Source organism: Mus caroli, unplaced genomic scaffold (genome assembly GCF_978045245.1).
Source record: "Mus caroli unplaced genomic scaffold, Mus_caroli_1 scaffold_7, whole genome shotgun sequence".
Lineage (NCBI taxonomy): Eukaryota > Metazoa > Chordata > Mammalia > Rodentia > Muridae > Mus > Mus caroli.
Window position 1 is genome coordinate 118,149,841 of NW_028227262.1, and position 25,480 is coordinate 118,175,320.

The following is a 25,480-nucleotide window of genomic DNA, read 5'->3' on the forward strand; positions in this document are numbered from 1 at the left end:
GAAAAATCATCACAAAAAAAATCTATGTAAAATTTAAAATGTCAGAAAACAAAACTGGATACAAACACCCTTTTTAAAGATTAGGAAGTGATGCATCAAATGTTAATAGATTATCTCTGAATAGTTGGATTGTTTTATATCATCCTGAGTTTTGTTGTTGTTATTGTTTTAGAATCTCAATCATGAGATTATTACCTTTGTAGTTACAACAAAAAAGGCACAAGAGAAGTGTCACAACTTGGTAGTCATAACTGATTAAAGATAACAACGTTGCAAATGACTACATAATTGTTACAAATTTAAATGTTTTCAGATTATAACCATTAAATTCATTACAATAAAAAATTTTAAGTAGCCTTGTTTCCACTCTTATTACTCTGTGAGACTTTTTGTTCAGTTTTGGGAAGTGGTGCAGTGCTCTGAAATCTTCAGTCTCGGCTCTATCACCATGTAGTTGAATTATGTTCAATCATTATCAGAATCTTACCATCAATAAAAGATAATCTAGCATACAGTAAGGTCGAAATAACTACAGCTGCTGGGGCTGGCATGAAGCTTAGGCCCTGAGAATGGATACAATCAATCAATACATCTTTAAAAGCCTACTTTGATCTAGAACCCCTGTGCCCTACTGGTGCTCACTGGGCCACATCTTGGAAATCCCCCTTTGTTTTTCTATGTTGGATTTTCTTTTTTTTTTTTTTTTCTTAGCTTCTGTGTTTTCTCTTTTGATACTTATTGTTTTGTCAGTATATAAAGTATCTTTCTAAAAAAAATAGTACATAAAAGTTCTATCAGTTTCCTATCTTGAGATAACGGCTATTTCCAACCCTTTTTTGCTTCATACCTGAAACACATGCTTCCCTAGACTCTCTAGTGAACCCTGGTTTCACAGTTCTAGCCAATGAAATCTAAGCAGAATCCCACTGGGAATTGCTAGGACAAATTTTGCAATCCCTGCCAGCCACCTTTAGAAGGAAAGGAATGTTTGAAGTGCTTCTAGGAACTTGTCTCCAGATAGCTAACACTTTTTACTAGAGACAGTGCAGCACAAGAGGGAACCTGGGGGCTGAATCACGGCATCAGTCGCTGATGGTCTACTCTGGACTTCTTGTTCTTAGAGAGATGATTCTGCAACTGTTTAAACTGCTAAGACGTAGGTCTAGAGGGTAAACATGGATTTAACCAGTAGATCTAAAAATAATTTCCATTTTGGCTACAAAAATATCTCCAGTTTAGTAACTTTTCCAAGAAGTTTCTTTATCTTGTACTATCTAATGGCACTGAGAGTTTCTATGTCCTTCTAAGTGCTGTTTCCTTCAGTGCAACTCATTTTGTTCTAGGAGAGTTTAGGAGGTCCTCTTTCTAACTGAATACAAAAATGCAGCTTCATACACAATGATCTGCCTCAATGATCTGGCAAGTAGACTTTTTGGTCTTCTGAAATTTAACTTTATTTTATTTTATTTTATTTTATTTTATTTTATTTTATTTTATTTTATTTGTAGAGGGCCATTTACAATCTGAAGATCAGTGTTTTGGGTCTGCAGAAATTTTCAAATATTTATTTCCATATCTTCCATTTACTTTGTTTTTTACGGTTGGGAAGACTCTAGGGTTGCAGGTCTGTAGCCCTGGCCATTGAATCAGAGACTAGGTTGTAAGACTGTCCATTTTACTGGTAGTCACAAAGAACAGAACACAGCAAACAAACCTCTAGCCTAAACTCCAGTAAGGAGGGTATGAGTACAGATCCTGAGAGCCAAATGACTACACATTTTCTCCTTTAGTGTTAGGTTTTAAAGAAACTACCTTTTCTTCTTTGAGATTTTTATTTCAATTGTGTGTGAGTAGATAGGCCACTTGTCATACATTATGTCTGCAAGAAGTCAAGAGGGTAACTTCTAGGACTCAGTTCTCCTTCCACCATGAGACCCAGGGATAGAACTCAGGTCGTCTGGTGTACAGCACAAGGATTCACCCACCGAGCCAGCTCACTAGACCAGTCTTTTTCCTCTTCTATGTAAACAACTTTAATTAAAAGAGGGTTACTCTAACATAGTGCCCATAAATGACAACAACAACATATGTATTTGTGTGTGTGGATATAGATGTGTGTGTTGGGGGCGGGGGGGGGGGGGTGTTAAGGTGTGGGGTGGTAAAGTGTTTGTGGGGGTTAAGGTGGGGGGGGGTAAGGTGTGTGTGTGTGTGTGTGTGTGTGTGCACACGCATGCGCACACGCATACCTGTGCTTGTTGGTGCCCGTGGAGGCTAGAGGTCAACATGGGGATGTTTTCTTCTATTGTTCTCTCCCTTACCATTTTCTGAGACAGGGTCCCACTGAGGCAGCTAGACAGCTGAGCAAGCTCCGATGATCTGGCTGTTTCACTCCCCCAGCACAGGTGTTCCAGACACACATCACCATGCCTAGCTTTTCAATGGGTGCTGGTGGTCTCAACTCGGGTTCTCAGCATGTGTAGCAGCATTTTACTGACAGAGCTACCTTCCCAGTTCCAACTTAGGTACTTTAAGTTCATTTTGTAAAAGCACCATCGATAAGAGAGTCCCTTTTCTATATGGCAGTTAAAATGAAAAACAAGCTGATCTAAATTCTAACTCCAGTGCCAAACTGGGCCTTAATCAAATCTACTCTTCTGGATATAGTAATCATAGGTAAAGCAATTACTGTATGGGTTAACTGTTAATTATCAAAATGAGACTTTTAAAAATAGCGTGTGCAGTGTATTACTAATCATGCCAGGACAATGGACATGAACCTGGTTGGTAGAGCGCCACCTTATGACTAGGAGAGCCTACTTAGATGATAAGCTTGCACATTTGCCAGGCAGACCAGCCATACTCCACTGTGCTCCTGTCTCAGCTACAGGTCACTACAGTGACCACAGCGAGCAGACTGCATCGGCAAGTGCGGACGCTTCTTCACAAAGCCTGCCTGCCCCAGGAAGCACAGACACACACGCTTACTTCAGAAATTAACACAGCATATTTTCCTTAAAATAAGGAATAGTAAATCACGTATTTTTAAACAGTGGAATTAGACAGTTTTATTCCTTTAATTTAGAATTATTTCAATTAAAGTAGAGAAAGTATGAAGGTTACAAAGAGAAGAAAATGGACATTAGTTTTCTATAATAAGCAGTTAAGCATAAGAAATATTCTTACCCATTCCAGAGTCTTTCTTGGTGCCATCTGAAATTATGTCTACATGATCAGAGTCCACATCATAACTAAAGAAATCATTCAAATAGGTCTTAGATCTCTGGCCACCAAACACATATAAGCAACGGTTTTTCTAAAATAAAAAGGAGAGAAGGGAGCTGTCATTTCTAGTGAAGTACTGAGAATGGGCCTTCACACTTTACATCCCCACAAGAGTGGTCTCCCGAGTGAGACCACACATCACTGCTGTGCTCAGATGAAGAGGAAAGAGGCAGCTCTCTCCACACTACCACTGCTAAGGTATCCCACTAAAGCTGAATAGCAAGGCTGCTGCCTTTTGTAGAACTATGAGAGCACAAGTAAGAGTGAGCAAGCAAGAAAGAAATGTGTTTGGATAAATCAAAACAGAAGGATAGCTACCCATACGGAAGAAATCTAACTTCTTACCTCTGAAATAAAAACCAGAGTTCTCAAAAAGTACCCTGACTTGTAGTTTTATTTTATAACCATATGCATGTTTTGTTAGAATATTAAACTTAGAAACAATCAAAAATGAAAAATCTATCTGTATAAGAGCTATGGCTTTATACATAGAATTCTAGCCATACTCAGAAATATTGTACTTATTTTTAATTTAGTTTTCCATAATATACTCTTATAGTCTAAGTCCTAAATTAAAAATTCACCAGAAAGCAATTACTTTGGAAGCACAGTGAATTTGTTGTCAGCTTTGATAGGTGGAAAGTTTCACAGATGAAACATACTGTAATACACATGAAATAAGATTTTAACCATAAAAGATATACAAATACAAACATCAAAGTCAATAAGCAAAAGAAAAAAAAAACTTGTATTAGATTTATTAGCAAGAATTCATGACTTGCCCTTTTGCCAAAAAAAATAAAATATGTATATAAGGGTAAAGAAGAAGCTCCTAATAGCTAAAGACAGATTTAAAAAACAAAAACAAAAACAAAACAAAAAATAATTGATTGAAAGAGACAGCATTTAATCTAAAATATGTAATAAAAAATTCATGAGCTCATAATTATGATACTTCTTATGACTTCACTGGTTAACTTTGGAACCTGAATCCATTAACATGCAAATCTACAAAACAATCAGACATCCATCCATTCGCTTACATTTACTTATTTTGAGACAGAGTCTTCCTACATAGCTCTGGCTGCCCTAGAACTCACTGTGTAGGCCAGAGTGGCCTGAAACTGACAGAGATTCCTACTGTCTCTGTTCATAATAAAGGCAAGCACTACCACACCCAACATTCACTTAGATTTTTTTAAGATAGGGCTTTTCTATGTGTTCCAGACTAGCCTTGAACTTGTTGTGTGTAGCTCAGGTGCATGGTCTACATGTCTTAAGTCTCCAACGTGCTACGATCACAGGTGTGCATCATCAGGCCTGGCCCAAATATTATATGGTTTCATTTTAGAGTAACCAAACAATTCGTGACATAAGGATGATATTTTGTTATTCTTTAATGCTAAAGTAGAATTATAGTTAATAAATTCAGAAGAAACAAGAACATCAGAAAACCCACCACTTTGTGATATCTAATGAACTCTAGACGATAACTATCAATGGCTGCTGAAAGCAATAGGTAAAATATTATAGGAAATTTCGTAAGTGATCAATCAAACTAAAAATTCCTAAACCTCTTGGTACATATAAAAAAACATTACAACTAGACATTAAGTGCCTGTTGATATTCTATGATCAGAGTATTGGTGACGGGCTGATATGTTTCTTCTTGGCTTCCCCCTGAAAGGGTAGCGAATACAGATCAAGCCTCCAGAGAGAAATAGCTAGCTTATAGAAAATATGATAGAGAAACATATTAAAAGACTCATTATAATAACAGTATAATGAGTCAAATGAGGATGAGAAACATCATAGATTATCAATGATTTTTTTTTTTAAAGCAAGAGTAAGTAGTGTGTATATGGAGAAAATAAAGGTGTAGGTACTGATAGGGATGGAGAGAAATACAGTGCACAGATATAATGGGATCCTGACCTCAATAAACCAATTCTGAAAAAACATCACTCAGTATCAGAACAACACAAATGCAGACTAGGCACTATCAATATACTGCTTTTGTTGTGGGTGGTATGACAATGGTAAACACCATTTTTAAGTTTGTGTCAGTCTGTCATACAGAATAGTATCATTTGCAGGTGCAGTTGTCACAAAGTGTCAGCACAGGTCCTCATCCTGATGGCCTCAAAGTCCTTTAGGTTTGCAAATAATATATATATATATATCTCCTCTTAGGTACTTTAAATCATCTCTACATTACTATTTTTTTAAAAAAGATTTACTTATTTATTTTATGTATATGGGTACACTGTAGCTGTCCTCAGCCATACCAGAAGAGGGCATCAGATCCCATTACAGATGGTTGTGAGCCATCATGTGGTTGCTGGGAATTGAACTCAGGACCTCTGGAAGAGCAGTCAGTGCTCTTAACCACTGAGCATTCTCTCTAGCCCTCTACATTACTCTTAATATTAATATAAACTATAGGACACGAGAGCAGTTTTTTAAATAAAGTTTTTTTTTTAAGTCTGTACATGTTCAGTGGAGACAAACTTTTTAAAAATATTTTTCAATCCATTGTTCTTTGAGCCTGTGGATGCACAGCCCCAGATACGAAGTGTCTGCTAAATAAGGACGTACTAGCTGAAGTCCTCCTGAGAATACTCCCCACACAACTAAATGTGATAAGCCCTAAAAATGACAAGGAATGGTGGGGCATGCATTTAATCCCAGCACTTGGGAGGCAGAGGCAGGTGGATTTCTGAGTTCGAGGCCAGCCTGGTCTACAAAGTGAGTTCCAGGACAGCCAAGGCTACACAGACAAACCCTGTCTCAAAAAAAACCAACCAACCAACCAACCAACCAACGCCGCGCCTCCCTCAAAAAGAGACAAGGAATGAAGATAAGGTGGAAAAACTATATTACAAACATACAGATTGTTTACTGATCAAATGGACAAACCTGTACATGGAAATTCACTATTATATCCTTTGTTGTAATTCATATAATGAATATTTTTAAAACATGCCTGCCAAATACCACATGTTCTAATGCTTTGTTCATAAAAATAAGGATTTCATTATATGCTTCAAAAGTTAGTCTTTTTGTTGATTTTACCAATAAGGTGGTTAAATTCTACAAAATCAATCCAAAATTAAAAAAAAAAAGCCAAAATTATCTTTCTAGTTGCTAAGAAAAAGTTTGCAAATGATTAAGTCCTAAAACAGAGCTAACTATCCATTAGCTTGCCAGGCAGTAAGGTCAGTAATAAGAGCATCTAGCGTTATCTTCAGGAGTTTCTAAGCTGATGGAAATGACTAAGGGACAGCTCACTCCTGATGTTCTATTCTCTCTGTCACTACTGTATTAATCATTTATTTCTAGAACAAGTTTTGCTTTCTTACTGACTCTTTCCTATAAAGACACACACGACAAAATAGATGCACAGGATAGTCTTACTGAGTGGAACAGCATGCAGTGTCCAATCCGAGACTGGATGTCCTCAGGGCCAGCATTACAGGAGTCCTCTCGAAGAAGTTTCCAAGTTTGACACTGGCAGTTGAACGCAAACAACCCACTGAATTGTGGCTCACTGGCTCTGCTGTCATCTACACTGCCATTACACGTCAAAATCCTGCCACCAAACGTGTAGATCATATGCTTTTCTGAGTCCATACACATCTGTAAGAACAAAGCAACAGATAAAACAGTTTTAGTTTGTTCCATTCATATGTGCCAAAATGACATTAGTATATATGCTTTCACATTCTCAAAGAAACCCTGAACTTTGCTCTTAATGATGCTAAATACATGTCTTAATTATTATACACACATACTGTCCAGAAATTCAGGATAGTTTTCTAAACACCTTTTGAATTTTCATTCATCACAAAATTGAAATGAATATATCAAGTTAAGGAACTCTGTTTCTTGATGCTATGATATAAACATTTTTACCAAAGTCACAATGATCCATGATATACTGGTTTTCACTAGGAGTGCATAATGATCACAACTCTATGGATAGTTCATGATCATAAGCTCCTCTTAATCCTCCTTAGAAAAACTCTGACCTTTCAATCCTAGGAAAGCTTCTTATTTGAGATGCTGTCACTTGTTTAATAAGAGCAGATACCCAATATGCAAATTAGAGTGATACAGCTAAATTAACTTCTACATGTATTTTACAAAACTCTTCCAACTATGCTGTAAAATAATGCAGCAAGCGGGTAGTGGAGGCACCCCTTTAATCCTAGGCTTCTTAGGAGGCAGAGGCAGTCATATCTCTGAGTTTGAGGCCAGAACAGTCTACAGAACAAGTTCCTGGACAGCCAAGACTCTTGTCTGAAACAAAACAAAACAAAACAAAACCAAAAAACAAAAGACATCTGCAAACATATCTCCAGACTGATTTCCATAGTGTGAAGAACTCTACCTCTTTTTACATTATAAATTTAATTTTCATTGACTTAAGCTATTTGATTAAAGACAACCTTGATTTTTTTACATTCCTTCAAACAAAAATTATAGCCTTTTATAAAATAACATGAGGAAAGAGATGTTTGTTACAAGATATTAACAATCAAATCCCATCTCAAAGTCAAGCTCAAGTTCAGCTATGGAAGCTAAGTGGCATCCGAACTTGAAGAATATATTATACTCAGAAAGCATCGGTGCTTTCACTGAAGCACAGCACTGGCAACTACAAGTTTGATGCTCTTCTTCCACCGAAAACTGCTTTTGTCATATAATTACTTTTTAATTTTTATACAAAGCTATTTTAATAGTTGTAAAGGCCAATTAAAAAAAAACTACTGCAAAAAAAAAAGATTCTAGCCTGCTCTGTGTGTGTGTCTTTCTCTGTCTTCCCCACATTTCCAGCACACAGGACATGAAACAGGAATAACTAACTATACATTATGTATTCCTAAACTGATACATATTTTTTAAAATGAGAATCAATTATCAACAAATTTTCATCACTCTAGGCATCTTGATGCTGTTTACCCAGTTAATAATTAATTAGTTCTTCATTTTATATTTTTATTTAGTTTTTTTTTAATCTATTTTAATTTATTTTGAACACGTGTGCCTGTGTCTCTGCATGGGCATATACACACGTATGAAAAGTGCCCTTGGAACTCAAAAGAAGGTCTGGCTCCCTGGAGCGGACACTACAGGTAGTTGTGGGACACGGCCATGGGGGCTCGGGGCTAAACGTGGGTCTTCTGCAAGAGTGCATGCTTTTACCTGCCAGGCCATCTTCCAGTCCTATTTTGTACCTTTTAATCTCTGAAAAAATAGTTATAAAAACCAATGATAAATTGTGGTGTTTTTATAAAAATCTGTAAATTAAATTTGAACAACTAGTGGGTGTGGTGACATGTGCTTTTGATCTCAGCACTCAGGAGGCTAAGGCAAATCTCTTTTGAGTTTGAGGCTAGTCTCATCTACATAGTAATTTTCTGACCAGCTAGGGCTACAAAATGAAACCACCACCACCTCCCGTCTCTCTCCCCCACCACCCGGCCCCCCCATACACGATAAACAAAACCCTAACTGTTTAAAAGTTGGAAAACTACTTGTCTACTCTGTCAGGTTGATATTTTCTAAAACCCAATAAGCAGTGGACAGTCCCAATTTTCTTCTTCTATATTTTACCCATTTTCTAATTTTTTATGAATTATCACAGCTAAGTGCTATTTCATCAGACTAGAGGATACCCTGCTATTTAGTCCTAACCCATAACTCACTTTTGGCTGGGGGTATATATGTCTCCGGTTCCTGATTTTACTGGCTGGACATGATCTGGCTGCCGTCTACCTTCAGGAAAGCTTGCACGAACTGGTGACGTGCTGAAGGAAGAACACTGTTGTTTGCAGAATCATTGCCAATGTGCCCACTGTAATAGCACCTTTATCTGTCTGCTCTGTCAATTACCCACTTTGTTACAGAAAGAAGGCCAAGACAGAGATCTTCACAGGACTCTTTCCTGCTACTTCCTGGCTAGCTCACATTCCATTTACTAATGTCTTAAAGTGTTTATGTTTAATGGGCAGTTTAGTAAGAACTTTAACATTGGTTCACACGATTTTTTTCTTGAACACCTTTTTAGATGTTGCTCTTCTGTCTCTTGACATTTGCTACAGTCTAAATATGTGCAATGTCTCCCAAATGTCTACATGTTAATAATTTGGCTTTACTGACAGATGCTGTGGCCTTTGGAAGGTCATTAGACCATTAGGATTGTGAGCACAAAGAAGCCTGGGAGACTCTGATCTGCCCTTATCAGAATCCCAGAGCAATGATGCCACCTAGACTACCACATCCACCACCAGGAGAGAAAGTGAGTCTTTTCTCTAAGTGAAATGCTTCAGTTATTTCATCATAGTTATAGAAAGCCAAAACAGAACAGAAAGTAGATGTATACCCAGTCTCATTTTAATTCTAAGTGGCTTCATAATTTTGTCTAGTAACTAAAAATAGTGGTTTTAAATTTAGTGTTATTAATGTCTTAAGAGGTAGCTGGCTGGCTTTCATTTGATAGTCTTCTCTGTAATCCTTTCACAAATACATTTTATGTCTGTTTTATACTACTATGATCCCTATTCTTATTTACACTTATAAACAAGTCTCCATTTCTAAAAATAACGTATTCTTTGATTTTTATTGTTCTTTCTACACTGTGAGGTGAAGGTGTGTGTGCACAGAGTAAGTTCTCTCCTTCACCTTTCCCAGGGGCCCAGGGATTGAACTCAGGTCACCAAGCTTGAGTCACAAGTGCTTTTAACCCTGCGCCATCTTGTCGGCCCTCATTTCTGATTTGTATGTGGTTTCTTCCACCTGCCCTTACCATTTGGTTATCACACGTGCATTTTTCAATGTATACTTTGTGTGTAGTTATCTTCAGTTTCAGGCTTCATTATTTGTTAAACTGCTAGAATGCTGAAATAAAACTCTTACTTTTGTTCCAAAGAAAGTATTTTTCTCCATTACTTTCTTTTTCTTTTTCTTTTTTTTTTTTTTTTTGAGATTTATTTTATGTATGTGAGTACACTGTTACTGTCTTCAGACACACCAGAAAAGGTCAACGGATCCCATTATAGATGGTTGTAAGCCATGGGGTGCTGGGAATTGAACTCAGGGCCTCTGGAAGAGCAATCAGTGTATTTAACTGCTGAGCCATCTCTCCAGCCCCTCCATTATTTTCTTTAAAGTGTTCTCTAAAGATCTGGTCTTGTAACTGCTTATAATTTTTTACGTTTAAGTAAACTGGTTTTCCTTGGACCCAACAGCTTTCACAGAGTTGTTATGGAAGAGGGACAATAGGGCTTAAGGACCCTGGTGTCACTGAGCAGATGTGTGCTTCTGGGAAGCCATGTCTTGTCTAACTCTGGTTTAGAGGTGGTCTATCTTGAGGTGTCTGTATGAGTGTGATTATATACCAGTGAGTACATGCATGTGCCAGTGTCTGTAAGGATGTCAGATAATAACTTGCAGGAGTCAGTTCTTTCCTGCCATCCTGTGCATGCTGGAGACTAACTTGGCAACAAGCTCCTTTACCCACTAAGCCATCCCACCGACTGGCTCTCATGATTTGAGTCCTCCTAGCTCATTAGCTACTGCAAAGGAACAGTGTCGCCCCTGTCAAAGTGTTTCCCTTGTAGAAAACACTGCTTCTTCAGCATCATGTGCTTTCTGACACTGCTACAGGCTAATGCTCTGCCTCTCTCCCTGTGGCTGCTCGTTCTTGCCACTGAGGAGTCTGCTGTGCTACTACAGGGTCCCCTGCATCTCAAGCTCTCTTCATTGCAATTACAATGTGTGGGCTTTAGCACAAGAACCAAAGTTTTCTGTTGTTTTGGATTAAACTTACAAGGAATTGTGAACTTTCTCTGGCTCCCAATTTTTCTGGATACGTGACTTACATATGGTTTAAAAAACCTGTTCTGTTGGAATTCTCCTAGGCAAAGCAACAACATGAAAAGTCTGCGAGCTAAGCTGCCATATGCTCTCCAGAAATAAAAGTATTTGAATTTCAGTTTTTAATGTTAAAAATCAAAATGAGAAAATAATTTTAAACATGTCTTTATCTTTCCCACTTTCTTCTAAATTTTGAACGCTAAGTATTGAGCCCTAAAGCATCATGATACCACAAATGATTTTTGGAGTGTCAAAGACACAAGTTAGTAAGTTCTAACTCACTAAATAAAGCGTAAGCTGGAGGCCGAGACAGACGTCGCTAGCTCAGCAGCAGCACAGGCCATCACTGATCAGCTGAATTAGAACCAAAGTCCGGTTTCTTCCCCTCTCTGTTCTTCCACACCATGTAATCAGTTAAAAGCCTAGTATTATTTATGTAATACTAGCCAATTTCCAAGGAACATCCAATTTTATCAGTCAGACAAACAAATGTCATATACAACTTTGTGCCTCAGCCAGACTATCGCTAAGCTATTCTATTTTCAACCTATACATGTAATTTTTGAAAACTTCAGTACTTTTTTGGTAAAGTATTAACAAATTTTTATCAAACAGATAAACCGTTCCCTGATAATATCACCCGCTGATGTTCTGTTCTTAACCAACCAGAATCAGCCTAACATCTTTTGTCCCAGAAGAACAACCCCAAGGATGCTGTCAAGGATGAGGTTGGCTCTGAGAAACTCAATGAGAAAGGCCTGCACAGTTCCAATCTGAATGAGAGCACTGCCAGTTTTATTTTCCCCTACAGCACCTGACGGATGTAGTTGTTTTTCTCCATTCTGTACCAGCCACACATTAACAAAACTATAAAAAGAATTTCAAAGCAAAGCAAAATGGTCTACAAAGAAACAATAAAGGCTTGGAATTAGCTGCTATGTTAGACTGTAGGCCAAAGGTGGAAACCAGCACAACTCTATAGTTACTTCCTATTTCCCAAGTAATACACAACACTAGCTGATACAGTGGAACAGACCTTAAGTCTCTCCCACAGTCTGAAAGCTTGTAAACAGTTTAACTAAGGAAAACTGCCTGTAACGTTCAAAGCAGTTCCTGTTCCCTTTGCCTATGATAAGGATGATGAAGAGGGGTACATCCATAATAATCAAAGTGGTTTCCACATCACTAGTCACGATTGCCTTGTCCGTACACCATTACATGTTGAGTTTAAACTTAATCTAGAACATGCCAAATTCCTACATAGCTCTGTGACAAGTTTCTGATTACAAACAAAACTAAGGATATTTTAGCTTAACTGGAAGGAAGGTTCTAGATTGCAAACTCATTAACTAATGGTTTTAAATTTCTTCCAGAAAAACAGAACAAAACATATTAATAGGGTAAGTTGTAATTCTTATACTATATATAAAGCTCTAGATTTGTTTTCTCTAATACTGCTCCAGCTACTCTCTATACTAAAGTTTTAAATACATTAACAATTACATAAATATTAAGATTAATAGCTTAATATTTTATCTTATACCAAATTTAAAAATATAAAAATAACCTTGCCCTTCCTGAAATCATTTTATTACCTGCCAATGGCATCAATGAGACAGCACTGCAGACACGTCTAGAGCAGACCTGAAGAGCAAAGGTCACTCAGCACTATTAACTCTACTACCTGATGATCAAACACCAACTTTGGTCCACCGTCGGCGGCAGTATCTTCACTTAGTAACATCCAGGTATTAGTGTCAATGTCGTAACGGTAGAAATCACTTTTCAGAGATTTGCTGTTCCTCACAGAGGAATCCAAGTAACGGCCCAATGTGTAGATTTGTCTCCGCTGAATGTCAATGCACATCTTATGACACGATCTGGCACTCGGACCATTCTGGAGAAAGGGGAGGAAAGAAAAGTAGATATCAAAAAGCAAAGAGTAGAAATGCCCTCCTCTGCAGTGTACTTCATTAAAACTTCTAACAAGTCAACTGACGTGGATCTGACACTAGACTAGATAATACTCTAAAAGAGAGCAAAAGTATCAGTGGGAGACACAAACTTTACCCTACAAGTGTTTTAAGTCTGCCAGGAAACAGGTATAAACTACTCTATCCGCCCTGGTACTTGTTTTAATATCCATCATATCATATTCAACATTGTGTTTTACTTTCCTTGAACACAACTCAAGTCCCTATTACACATTAATCTAGTTTAAGGCATATGAGATCTTTAAAAGTATTGTGAACAAAAATAAAAAGATGTACATGTATTATCATATATATATATATATATGGGAGGGATGTGTGTGTGTGTGTGTTTCAACTTGTTTCAACTTTGACAAAAAACTAGCCAGTGCATTTTCTCAATTAAGATTCCAGCACCCCAGATATGTCTAGGTTTGTGTCAGGCTAACCAAAACCAACCTGCATACTTGCTAAATTCTGTTTCCATTATTACTGTGGATAGATGTGTTTCATTGAATCCTTACAAAACCCAATAAGGAAGCAATTATCACTACTTCACAGAGTCTAAACTACTAATCACAAAACTAGAAAGAGATAATGATATCCGAGTCCCACTGTAAGCAGATTGAAAACATTAGAAAGCCCTTTTTTTTTTTCACTTTTATAAACAGTTGTTTTTCCTCAGAAGAGAGGAAGAAGCCAAAATCTAACTGCTAGTACAATGTATGTGCTCAAGACTGAGACGCTGAGACGGGAAAGCTGCTGACTGAGTAACAAGAGCCCGGCTGTGATCTGCAGGAAATAAAAAGCCACTGTAAGGCCCTACAACAAGACAGAACACAAAATAGCAATTATTTTAAGAGAAGTAACATAATGTAATTAACTTGATTAAACGAGGGAATATTACACAAGAAAAACGCTTGACAATACTAACAGTAATTGAGAAAGTAAGCTGATTGGACTCTGTGCTTTTGTACTCATAGGAATTTTTCTAATACATATGTTTTGGAATTTTTTTTGCTAAGATTTCATACATAAGGTAGAAATTTTATTTAAGGGAAAGTTTCTTCCATGATCTCAGAAACAAAGATGACGTTATATGCCAGAAGCCCATGCGGTATTTTCTTTAATGTTAAATTTTAATTTTCAAAAGAGAGATAGAAACTCTTGCTTCTGTCCAAGTATCACTAATAGCATTAAAATGACAGACTGTACCCCAGAGAAAGGAAAATTAGAAATGAAGGTGACAGAAATGAAAATAGAAAACAACCAGAGAATGCTAACATGTAGGTCCTTGGAAAGAATGGCAGTATTTTAAACACCAACAAAGCTAGGCTTTTAGGGAGAGAAAATTCTACCAACACTAGAAATAAACTCAGGAATATTACTAAAGAATAACAGGAATTACAAGGGAAATAAATAATGTTTATTAAGAAAGCAAGTTCAGAGCCAGGTGGATTTCTGAGTTCGAGGCCAGCCTGGTCTGCAGAGTGAGCTCCAGGACAGCCAGGGCTGCACAGAGAAACCCTGACTGGGGAAAAAAAGCAAGCAAGTACAATTTGGCAACAGTTAACAGTGTAGGTAAAAACTTGACAAATAAAATATGTAGATAAAATAGACACAATCCTTGAAAAAAAATATAACCTACCAAATGTTATGAGACATGGAATAAAAATGGAGAGCCCTTTCACATAAAAAGTGATTTGTCATTCTAAAGTCTTCCTAGATTCTAAAGTCTTCCTAGAACAATGGACTCAGATATCTGCCCTGGTAAATTTTATCAAGTATTCATACAAGAAATTGTCAATTTTAGACAAATTCCACTTTAAAGTCTGTTCTATATCACCTCTGAGTTAGTTTTCTGCAGAAAACATCACTCAAACTAAATTACCAATATCATAGCTCTCAGAGTTAAAAGCAGAAAGGAAAAGGAAGGGAAAGCTAATTGATACATAGTGAGAAAACCTTAAGGACATACACATAAAAGTAACTGTGAACATGATGCTATCAATAGGATCAGCAGTTTCAAAAATCAATTTTATTTTATGTGTTTTCATGCATGCATGCATTTACACATGTATACCACTTGCATGTCTGGCACCACAAAGACCAGGAAGGAACTGGATCTTGAGAAAATAGACAGTTATGAGCTGCCAGGTGGGTGTTGGGAACTGAACTCATGCCCTCTGAAAGAGTGGCACATGCTCTTAACTGCTGAGCCATCTCTTATTACCAGATCCAGCAATTTTGAATAGAATAGTTCATTAAAACGTTTCTTGTAGGAAGGCAAAACCAATTTTATGGCTGAAATAATCATGACAATTTGTTACATTAACAGAACAAAAAATATTAATACCAATACAAAAGGAATTTTTGACACAATTCAATACATGTTCATAATAAAACAAAACAAAACAAAACCACAGCAAAAGAGGAATAGAAAATGCTTCAATCTGATAAAGGAATAAGGAAACCTGAAGCCTCGCTGGCACTAAGCAGCAACACATAAATACCCTACAACTGAGATCTGAGGACAGGGGGCTCACTCTCACCACTCTCTTTCACAGTCAAGGCCTCCGGTGAAATGGGAAAGACGTTAGAAAGTGATGAGGGTATGAAGTGAAGAAGAGGAAGAGCACGTGAGGCTGCCTCTACTCATACATAACAAAATTATACTAAAATTATACTATAATTTCGTATAATCATAATCCAAACAAATGGCTCTCTCTGGGGTACTTCAGGCAGTCTATAATGCCAAGTTCTTTCCATGATAACAGTTAACCATTTGCCTCTTCATACTCATTTATAGGCTACATACTTTTCTGATACCCCAAAGTCTGAATGCAGCAGCAGATGTGGCTCAACCACTTCAACTTCCTTCTATTGCATCAAACATTAAAGAGACTTGAAAAGTACGAAACAATGCCATTTTTCTGTGGAATGGTTGTCTGAAAAAACATTTATATAGTTGCTGGTGTTCCAAGTTCATACGGTAATTTTACCTCTGGACTATTGGGAGAACAACTGTAATCAAAGTATGTGTATTTAGCTGGTTATAGTGGCACAAGCCTTTAATTCCAGCCCTGGGGAAGCAGGTGCAAGCAGATTTCTGTGAGTTTGAGGCCAGCCTGGTCTACATAGTTAGTTCCAGGATATCAAAGGCTACATAAGTGAGACCCTGTCTCGGGAAACAACAACACCACCCAAATAGTATGTTTATTCAGAAATTATGATCAAGACAGACATTGTCTCAAAAGAAAAGAACCCTATCAGAATTGAAGTAAAACGGACCAAATCTGTTGCCAATGGTATAAAGCATGTTTTGTATAACAATTAGAACTATGGAACTGTCCTTGATCTTGACACCTTACACCTTCTCAGTGCTCAAAGACTTTTCTATTGAGACTGACAGAGATATGAACAAATGTTTTTTGAGATATCATATGATAAAATAGGACAACATTTAGAAGTCAATCAGTATTTCTCCCATGAACAACACATAAGTAAAAAAGCATGTACAGGTTTTATGAAATCTATCCAACCAGCAAGCAAGACCATGGATTTTAACACAACAGATACAAAGTGCTAAGTGATATGGACTACGTGACAAACTACCATTAAGAAACATTTGTTTATTTGAGACACAACATTAAAGAAAGCAATATGCAGTTGCCTGGAAAAGCTGCTAAAGATCCATCCCCTTGCCCCGAATACATCTATATATGGTCCAATCCTCTTCATTCCTTACATGTAAAGCAAGTTCTAGGAGAGTAAATATATAAACAGATATAAGATTCTGGCTGTCCTTGACTAACCTAATCATTAATGGGATCTCTAAAACACTGAAACAATGTCATTTTTGAAAACAAAAATATGTACATCTGTTGTGGTAAATTAATTAATAAATATTAAAGCTATTTCTAATATAGTACCTCTCAATAAGCATAACCTAAATAAACTGAGAAAACACAAGTTTTTTAAGTATACGAAGGAATCCTAAAACCTTAATACAAATAAATATCCAGTAAGTAGAGCCCTGTCTAATACCTTCTTGCTCAATAATCCTATGAAGTCAGAGATGTTTAAAAAACAAGAGACACAATTAAAATATGCGTGTATGTACATAGATGATATTTTCCAGCACTCCCTTTATGAAAAACTAACCCCGCCTTTTCTAAGAGGACATCTCTCACTATAAAACTCATTTGTGTGGCGCATGCCTTTAATCCCAGTACTCGGGAGGCAAAGGTAGTCGGATTTCTGAGTTTGAGGCCAGCCTGGTCTACAAAGTGAGATCCAGGACAGCCAGGGCTATACAGAGAAAGCCTGTCTTGAAAAACCAACCCCCCCCCCCAAAAAAAAAGAAAAGAAAAAAAAAGAAAAAAACCCCCAAAACAAAAAACTCATTTGTATTAATACCGTTAGCCTGGAAAGAATACTAAAGGTGGATCAGGGTTAATAAAAATGCTTTTCTTTGTGCTTACTTGTAGTGCCAAGAAATACAGGCTCTTATACAAGGCAAGTCCTCTACCTACCACTTAATAACATCTCCAGGCTTTTAGTATTACAGTCTAGCTTCCTTTCATTGTTAACTACTTTAAAGAACATCTCAAACCAATAAAAGCATACTAGCCTAGCTACGTAAACATTTAAAATGATTTTCTCCTTAAGAACTCAGTCTTCCTATCAGCTTTTGATCTCGAAGTGCTTTACTAGACACATGGTTAAATAAATTCAAGTGATTAAGTCATTTTGCTTCCTGATTGTACATCATGCTTTTGAAACGCACACCCTGAGATTCCACCAACAATAACCTATACTCATTGGTACAAAAACTTAGGTATGCAAAATAGTAACTGCCGAATGTTAGAAACAATGAGCTATTTAACTAGGGCAGCATCACCATTCAGTTCATAGATAGACCGACTAAAGGTCTTTAGGCACTGTCTGAGTCACTGTTCTACTGCTGTGAGGAGATACCATGATCAAGGCCACTCTTAGGAAAAAGAGCATTTAATTGTTTGAGGCTTCCTTATCATTTCAGAGGTTTGTTCACTGTCATCAATGTCAGGGAGCATGGCAGCACGCAGGCAGGTGCTGTGGCAATAACTAAGAACTACATCCTCATCGGTAGGCAGAGAGGAAGAGAGAAAAGTCTCTAGGCATGACATGGGCTTTTGAAACCTCAAAGTCCACCCAAGTGACATACTCCCTCCAATAACGACACACTTCCTAATCCTTCTCAAATAGTGCTGTACCCTGATGGCTAACCATTTAAATATATGAGCCTATGGCGACCAATTTTATTCAAACAACCACAGGCCTCTATATAATGGAGAAACAAACTATAAGAAACCTGAGCTCCAATACTAAAACATTTTATTAGCTTCAAAGTAAGAAAATATTTTCATATTTTCATCAAAGCAATCACCGTGATTTTTAACTTCATATTACAATGTATATGGTATAAAAAAAACCAATAGAATGAGCTGGACATAGTGACAAACGCCTATTGTTCCACCATAGACAAGGTAAAGCTAGGAAGTGGCAAAGTTCAAGGATAGCCAGACTGCCCTACCTAGTGAGACCATGTCTCAAACACAAAACAGCTGATAAAGCCTCACACCCAAATACCCATTCTCCTGGATTTTGTATTCATTCTTTTGCTCTACTCCAACACTAACTTTTTACTGATTTACCTCATCTATTTACTTTCAAAAGAATAAGAATATTTATTAGTTGTTTAAAGTAAATTCTGAATAATGCTTCATGCCTATAGGGAATTCAGACCCTAGGTGGGAAAACAAGAATACAAACCAGTTTCAGATGAAACAGCAAACGAGGCTTAAATTCCACGTAGCCTCAAGAAAGGCTACAATCAACAGGGCAAGTGTCAAGTGAGCTTTAGAGAACATACTGACTGAGGCTGGAGACACACAGGGCAAACCCTGCTAAGTGAGACAAGGGGAGACGCGGCTGAACTGCAGGAATGGTTAAATGTGGTTGTTACAGTCAGGTACACTGCTGGCAAGTCGGTGAGGGCTAAACCTGCATGACAAATGGAAGCTTTCACTAAAGTAAAGGAAATATGGGTAGACTCCTTATTTTATTATTGGCTCCCCTCCATACATACTTCCCCATACCCTTTAACATCCCACCACACACTGACTCTGGATGTAGTTATCTGGCTCCTTTTCACAAAAGAGAAAAACAAACTTGGTGACTTGTTCATGGCTTTATCCCCTGGCAGTGTTGTTCTTGCCCCAAGAACAAGTCCCAGTCAGCCTACAGCTAGGCAAAGCAATTAAGCAAAAGAGAACAATGTAGTCTCTGCTGAAGAGTCCTAGGCTAGTCAACAGCTTCTTCCAATGAGTGCACCCAGCCAACCCACTGCCTCCCTCCCGAGCAGATAAAGGCTTACTAGTATGCAACACTGAAGTCCCATTAGTCACTAACGCTAGAGAGACTCAACAGAGACCAAAGTAAATGTTTCTAAAAGACGAATAACTCACTAACTTTGTTTATTTGCTTAGAGGCAGGGTCTAGATGTGTGGCACAGGTTAATCTTGAACTTCCCTATGTAGACACAGCTGGATTCAAACTTTAAGGCAACCCCTAAGATTCTGCTCAGCATGGTCATACATTTCTGTAATTCTAGGAAGATGAAGAAGGATCACAAATCAAAGCCAGCCTAGGCTTTTATAAGTTAGAAAAGGTAGGGAGTGGAGAGGGGAAGGGAGGAAAGGAAACAGACAGGAAAGAACAGCATCAAGAGGAACGGAGAAAGAACATTTGAAATGAAGCACTGGACTCAGTGGCCCTTTGGCATGACTTTGACGTTGACTAGGGAAGATTTTAAAAGGAAGCCTATGCTTACTGACATAACAGTTACAGATATAGTAACCCAATTCAAGACAACAGAGAATACGTAAATTGACTTTAGAGATGTCTTTGTGTTTGTTGAGTACAGAAAAAACATTTCAGAAAATGATCCTTCAACACTGAAGATTGAAGACTGTTTTTTGTTGTTGTTGTTTTTTTAATGTACTTGGGATTAGAAAAAGAAATAGAATTTCAAGGTTTTATGGAAAAATAAGTATCCCCCAAATGATTAATCCTTGGAGCAGCCTGAGTAAGCAAGTTCCCAATGTCCAAAGACTGAAGGCACATCACCAGATACTTCCAATCAGCCTTCCTAAACAAAAATCAGTGGGCTTGATTTAGGTCTTTTTTTATTTCTTTCTGTTATAGTTTATTTTCCAGTCTACAATCTGAAACAGCTTAGATGGAAAATACAATAAAAAATTCTACAGTGATTTGAGGGCAAAGATGAATGTTTCCTTTTCCATATATATACATACACACACATATATATACACACACATATATACATATACATATATAATCATGTAATTACTTAATTCAAAGCCATAAATGAAAGCCATTTTCATTATAGAAATGCTTCATTTATACATATGTAGGCACAAACACAAATATATAGGTAGTATTTTACTTAAAATAAACATCACTTATGAAAACTGACAGGTCTAGCTTAACGATGAGAAGTCATCCTTAGAAATGCATTGTTAGGCAATTTCACCATGTGCCAACATTCTATACTATATCTATATAAACAACTATTTCTATCTTGACTATACACGACTGTACAGTGAAATAATGAGGGGCTAAAACAGGGAGACAAGGAGCTGGAGAGATGGCTCAGCAGGTAAGAGCACTTGCTGCTCTTGCAAAGGATCTGGGTTCAGTTCCCAGCACCTCTCACATGGTAGGCCACAACCATCCATAACTCCAGTTCAGGGGGATCTGATGACATTTTAAGACCTCTGCAGGCCCCAGGCCTGCATGTGATGCACATACATGCATGCTGGCAAAACACTCATAAAGAAAAAACAAAAGGAATTTCTTTTAAAAAGCTAGACAATGTGGACATCAAAAGTAGACACCAAAAGACGACACCAAAAGACTGCTTTCCAGAGGAACTACAATTAAGATGGTGGAGGCTAGACTAACTCAGTACCACTGTACTTTGAGGCCTTGTGCTCCATTCTTATCAGTGCATGGGGGAAAAAAAAAAGAATATGGGCAACAAGAGTAGAGTGCTGAGGCCTGAAAAGATGCTACACAACTACACTGCTAAGGTAAAGTGCTCAAAAGTTAAACAACAACAACAGAAACCTATTGCTATCTAACTCTACAGAATAGACTTGGCTAAATATACCAGTAATTGATGAGCCAGGGATAGAAATTCAAATGCAAGAGTTTTTAAAACTAATTTATTTTCTTACTTCAAAATTCTTTTGCTACAACTATAGGGAAACATCAGAGAAGAAAATAAGCATGCAGAAAGTACATAACCACACTCCTACCATGAGGTAGATGAACGAAAAGACTAGGAACTTGCCTCTTTCTCAGTGTCTCTAGAAATACATGTCCACTGGTTCTCCTTCACACTGTATGCCCAGAAGTCAGCAAGATCTTGTGTTCCATCCCAGCCACCAAACAAATAAACAGTCTCTATGAAAATCAAAAAAAGTACGTATTAAGAAAGCCTTAAGGATAAGGGTGTAGGCAGCAGACTCACTCAACTGTCTCAAAACACACTTAAGAAGGTACTTCCCATAGTTTTTACAGTGATAAATGTGTAGCTTTCAAAACGCACTCCAGCCATTCTTAAACCTAAGTATGTGCAAACACTGCTTCAGAACTGTATTTTGAGAAATTTATTTAAAAATTAGATCACTAGACCATGTCCCCCAGGATTCTGATTCTAAAGTTCTTTAGTAGATAAAGGGTCTGTATTTTTAAAGTGTCCCAGATGAAGTTGGTGCAGTCAGTTTAAGAATGTGTTGGACCATGTGCAGTTTATATTTATCAGCTTAACAATGCAGCAGCATTTTACTGACTAAAGACTGACAGCATTACTCAAAACTCTAAATATCAAAACTTAGAATTCACAGGGAAGAAGAATAACATGAGGAGGCATGGACGTTACTAGGAGGCGATGGGGAGGATCACATTAAAGGTGATGTCGCCTTAATGCCAAAGCAATGGTTAAAACTAACTCAATCTTAAGAATAAACTGATATAAAACATTAGTAGTCCCGTAAGAACTGAGCTAATATTTTACAAATATATTAATCTAATACCTTAAGAAATAAATATATTGTCACTCTGAAATGTCTACTGCATTTATACTTTATTACTGTAACAAAATTATTTGTCTCATTGAACCTTTATATTGAACACTATATCATAGATCCTTCCCTATATAAAGCCTTTCCTTTTGTTAAGTATCTCCCCCTTTGTAAATATGGTGTACGTACTGATTACAAACTGTCAAGCCACTGACCCATTGAAGTGTCTGTTTTAAGACTATACATATGGCAGCTATCATCTAAATTGACTAGAAAGCTCTTTCTAGTCAGAGTTGGGCTGTCATCTAAGATTTTGTCATGTTCTCATATTATTTCAAATTTTAAGCAACCTTTCTAAGTAAAATGTCCATAAATGCTTCACCTGCTCTCAGAGTAAGAACAGTCCACTGGAGGAAGATTGAGTTCTAGTGCTAACTGGATATTATGGTTCAAAACTGCAATGTCTCCCAAAGGCTATTCTTGAAGTTGGTCCTAGTTGGTGGAACTCTCAGGAGGAGGCCTTAGTTGTAAAAGGTAGGTTACTAAGAGTGTGCCCTTTAAGATACTATGCTGTCCTGGCACGCCTGTCCTTTTTCCTGGCCTCCACTGTGTGAGTAGTTCTGCCAACCCTTTCCTACACTGAACAAAACTCCCCTAAAACTTGTCAGGTGTATTGTCACAGCGACAAAAGGCCTTGACTAATGAAGAAACCTGATTCCAGAGAAGTAGGCCTATTGTTGCCACTAACAAGGCCATGTGGTTCCTTGAACTTGGTTTGTAGAAAGAGCTTAGAAATGTTTAGGGCAACAGCCTAGAGAACAACTAGGATGGCAGAGGGAGAGCTTAGCTGGAATCCCAATGGAGCTCAGAAGACCATGTGACTGTGTAGACAGATTTGAAAACCTTTGTTTGTTTAAAAAAACTACACAAGTTTGAAACATGAAGACATGGTTTCTGAAGAGCTTGGTGCCATTTCAAAAGAAGCCAGGTTGAGACAATAGGAAAGATGCCACAGGAACATGTTGGGAATTGGCCAGATGCCCATCCACTGCAAAGAGTAAACCAATTAGAAGACTTTTCATTGAGAAATCAGAGCCTCTAGGGCACTATAACCTCACACCAAATGAAGTTATTTCCCAAAGATGATTTCACCATGCCGATCTACCCAGGCACCCTGAGCCCTCTTACACTGTCAGCAGGCTTTGGTGTAGTTTACCTAATGCTGGTTTTGCAGACATGTAGAATGCTAGAGTCAAAATCATGAAGGTTTCTACTCAGATTTCAAAGAAAGGCTTAGAGGTGAGACAATGTGTACATAGAGTTCCTGCAAGGGAAATGCATGAAGCTGCAGGGACAAAGCCAAGGATACAAATGAACACCAGGAAGTTAAGATATTTCAGGAACATGGGATTATACTGAGGACTGCTGTAGGCAATGAGAAAAGCTAGCCTCAAAGAGAGGCCCTGTGAGTTTTAACCATCAAATGGTGAGAAGACATCCCTTTTAGAACTGGGCTCTCAATGTTGTTTCTGAAAAGCAGGTCTCTTCCTAGTATCATAACATCACTCACATACCCTGGAGACTGGAGACAGGCCACAAACTTCATTCTATAAGTCCGTTCCTCCATTTTGGAATGAAAATATTTACTCTTGTCATTTCATGTTTGAAGCTTATTTTATAGAGACCTACCTATCTTTAAAAGCTTGAGTCTTAGCAGAGATTTTGGATTTGAACTTCTAGCCCTTACAGGCTGACTCCTAAAGGCTTGGTCATGGCTAAGAAACACCAGTTCAGTAGGCTCTAGGAACTGTAGGAGGTGGGTATAGCTAGAAGTCGGTCACTGGAACAGTGTTCTTAAGGGTAGTATCTTCTCTTAGTTTCCTGTCTATGCTCCCTCCTTCCTTCCTTCCCTCCCTCCCTCTGCTTCATGGCCACCATGATGGACTAAAATCTCTAAAACTGTGAACCAAAATAAATACTCTCTTCCCCCCTAAGCTAGTTTTCGGAGGTATCTGGTACCAACAGCAGGAGATTATTAATCTTATTACAAAACTCTGTTGGGAATCCCCCAGATCTAAATTATACAAAAACATACTGAAAGTTGTCAAAAATGAACATTTCTATTTTTAAAAAGGAAAAATTAACAAAAACAAACCTCCAGTTACCTTTCAGTTTCTAAGAATCCCAGACACAGTAACAACTGTATTACTGAACTGGACTCCAAGCTAACCAATACCTGGAATCCCTTTGGCACTATAAAACTATAAAACAATTATTTTAAACTACTAAAAATCTGTCTTATTTCATAACTATAAAACAATCTATTATCATTAGTTAAATAGCATTGTTTCCTAAATGACATACAGTAATGTCCAGACACATAATTTTACAAGAAGAAGAAATCAAAGAATTTTCATCTGGCTTAAGATTATATGCCAAGACCTCACTATAACAGCAATTAACCGTGTTAATTTCTGAAGCTTGTAGAAGGAGGGCCATATAACTAAAATAGCAATAGCAATTGACCTTTTGTTTTATAGTGCTTCTGGGCACCCTCTGGATAAGGTTACCCTGGTTCATTAACTTTAGTAACCCTTCCTCTTAGGCTCTGAGTTCTCAATGTTCTTTCTGAAAAGCAGGTCTCTTTGTACGCATAAACTCTCACAGCAAAGAAAGCCCACATTTCCACAACAGCCTCATTGATAGCTGAGCAAAATAAAATCTGGCACAGGGCAAGCATCCCAACAGAATTAAGCCAAGATGTCATTCCTGTCCATGGAAGCTTTGTGGCCCAAATGAAGCAATAGTACAGGGAAATGAATTCTGTAAAAACTTTTTTTTATATATATACCCAAATAAAAGAGGCATAACAAAAAATTTTAATTACATCACCTAATCACTTAAGTCTCACAAAGATAAATCATCCAGAAACAAATACCAAAAAGTGTCACTAATATACAAAAGATAAAAAGGTTTAAACTATGAAGCTATCTAAAGAGAACTATGGAAAGAAGTACGGCGTAGAAAAGAAAGGAAAAGCATAAATCTTAGCAGGGAATCCGGCCTACTGGAAGTCCATGTCCACACATACAAGTCCTGTAGCGCCGTGCGTGCATGTCCTGAGGAGCTCAATCTTCCTCAAGCAGCAACCTTCTTCTGCTCAGTATTTCCCCTTAAAGGAATATAGGCTAG

At 37.6% G+C, this 25,480-nt stretch overlaps 1 protein-coding gene across 2 annotated transcripts in view; it reads right to left on the bottom strand.

The window, feature by feature from the left end:
* Mkln1 (muskelin 1) overlaps window positions 1-25,480 on the bottom strand; it is a 111,524-nt gene that overhangs the window by 27,488 nt on the left and 58,556 nt on the right. For both annotated transcript variants that reach the window (XM_021164743.2, XM_085840751.1), the window contains 4 exons: window positions 21,556-21,668; window positions 12,848-13,060; window positions 6,700-6,921; window positions 3,184-3,313 (listed from right to left, as the gene is read on the bottom strand). In XM_021164743.2, the coding sequence (XP_021020402.1) occupies window positions 3,184-3,313; window positions 6,700-6,921; window positions 12,848-13,060; window positions 21,556-21,668 (678 nt within the window). The remainder of the gene's footprint in view (window positions 1-3,183; window positions 3,314-6,699; window positions 6,922-12,847; window positions 13,061-21,555; window positions 21,669-25,480) is intronic.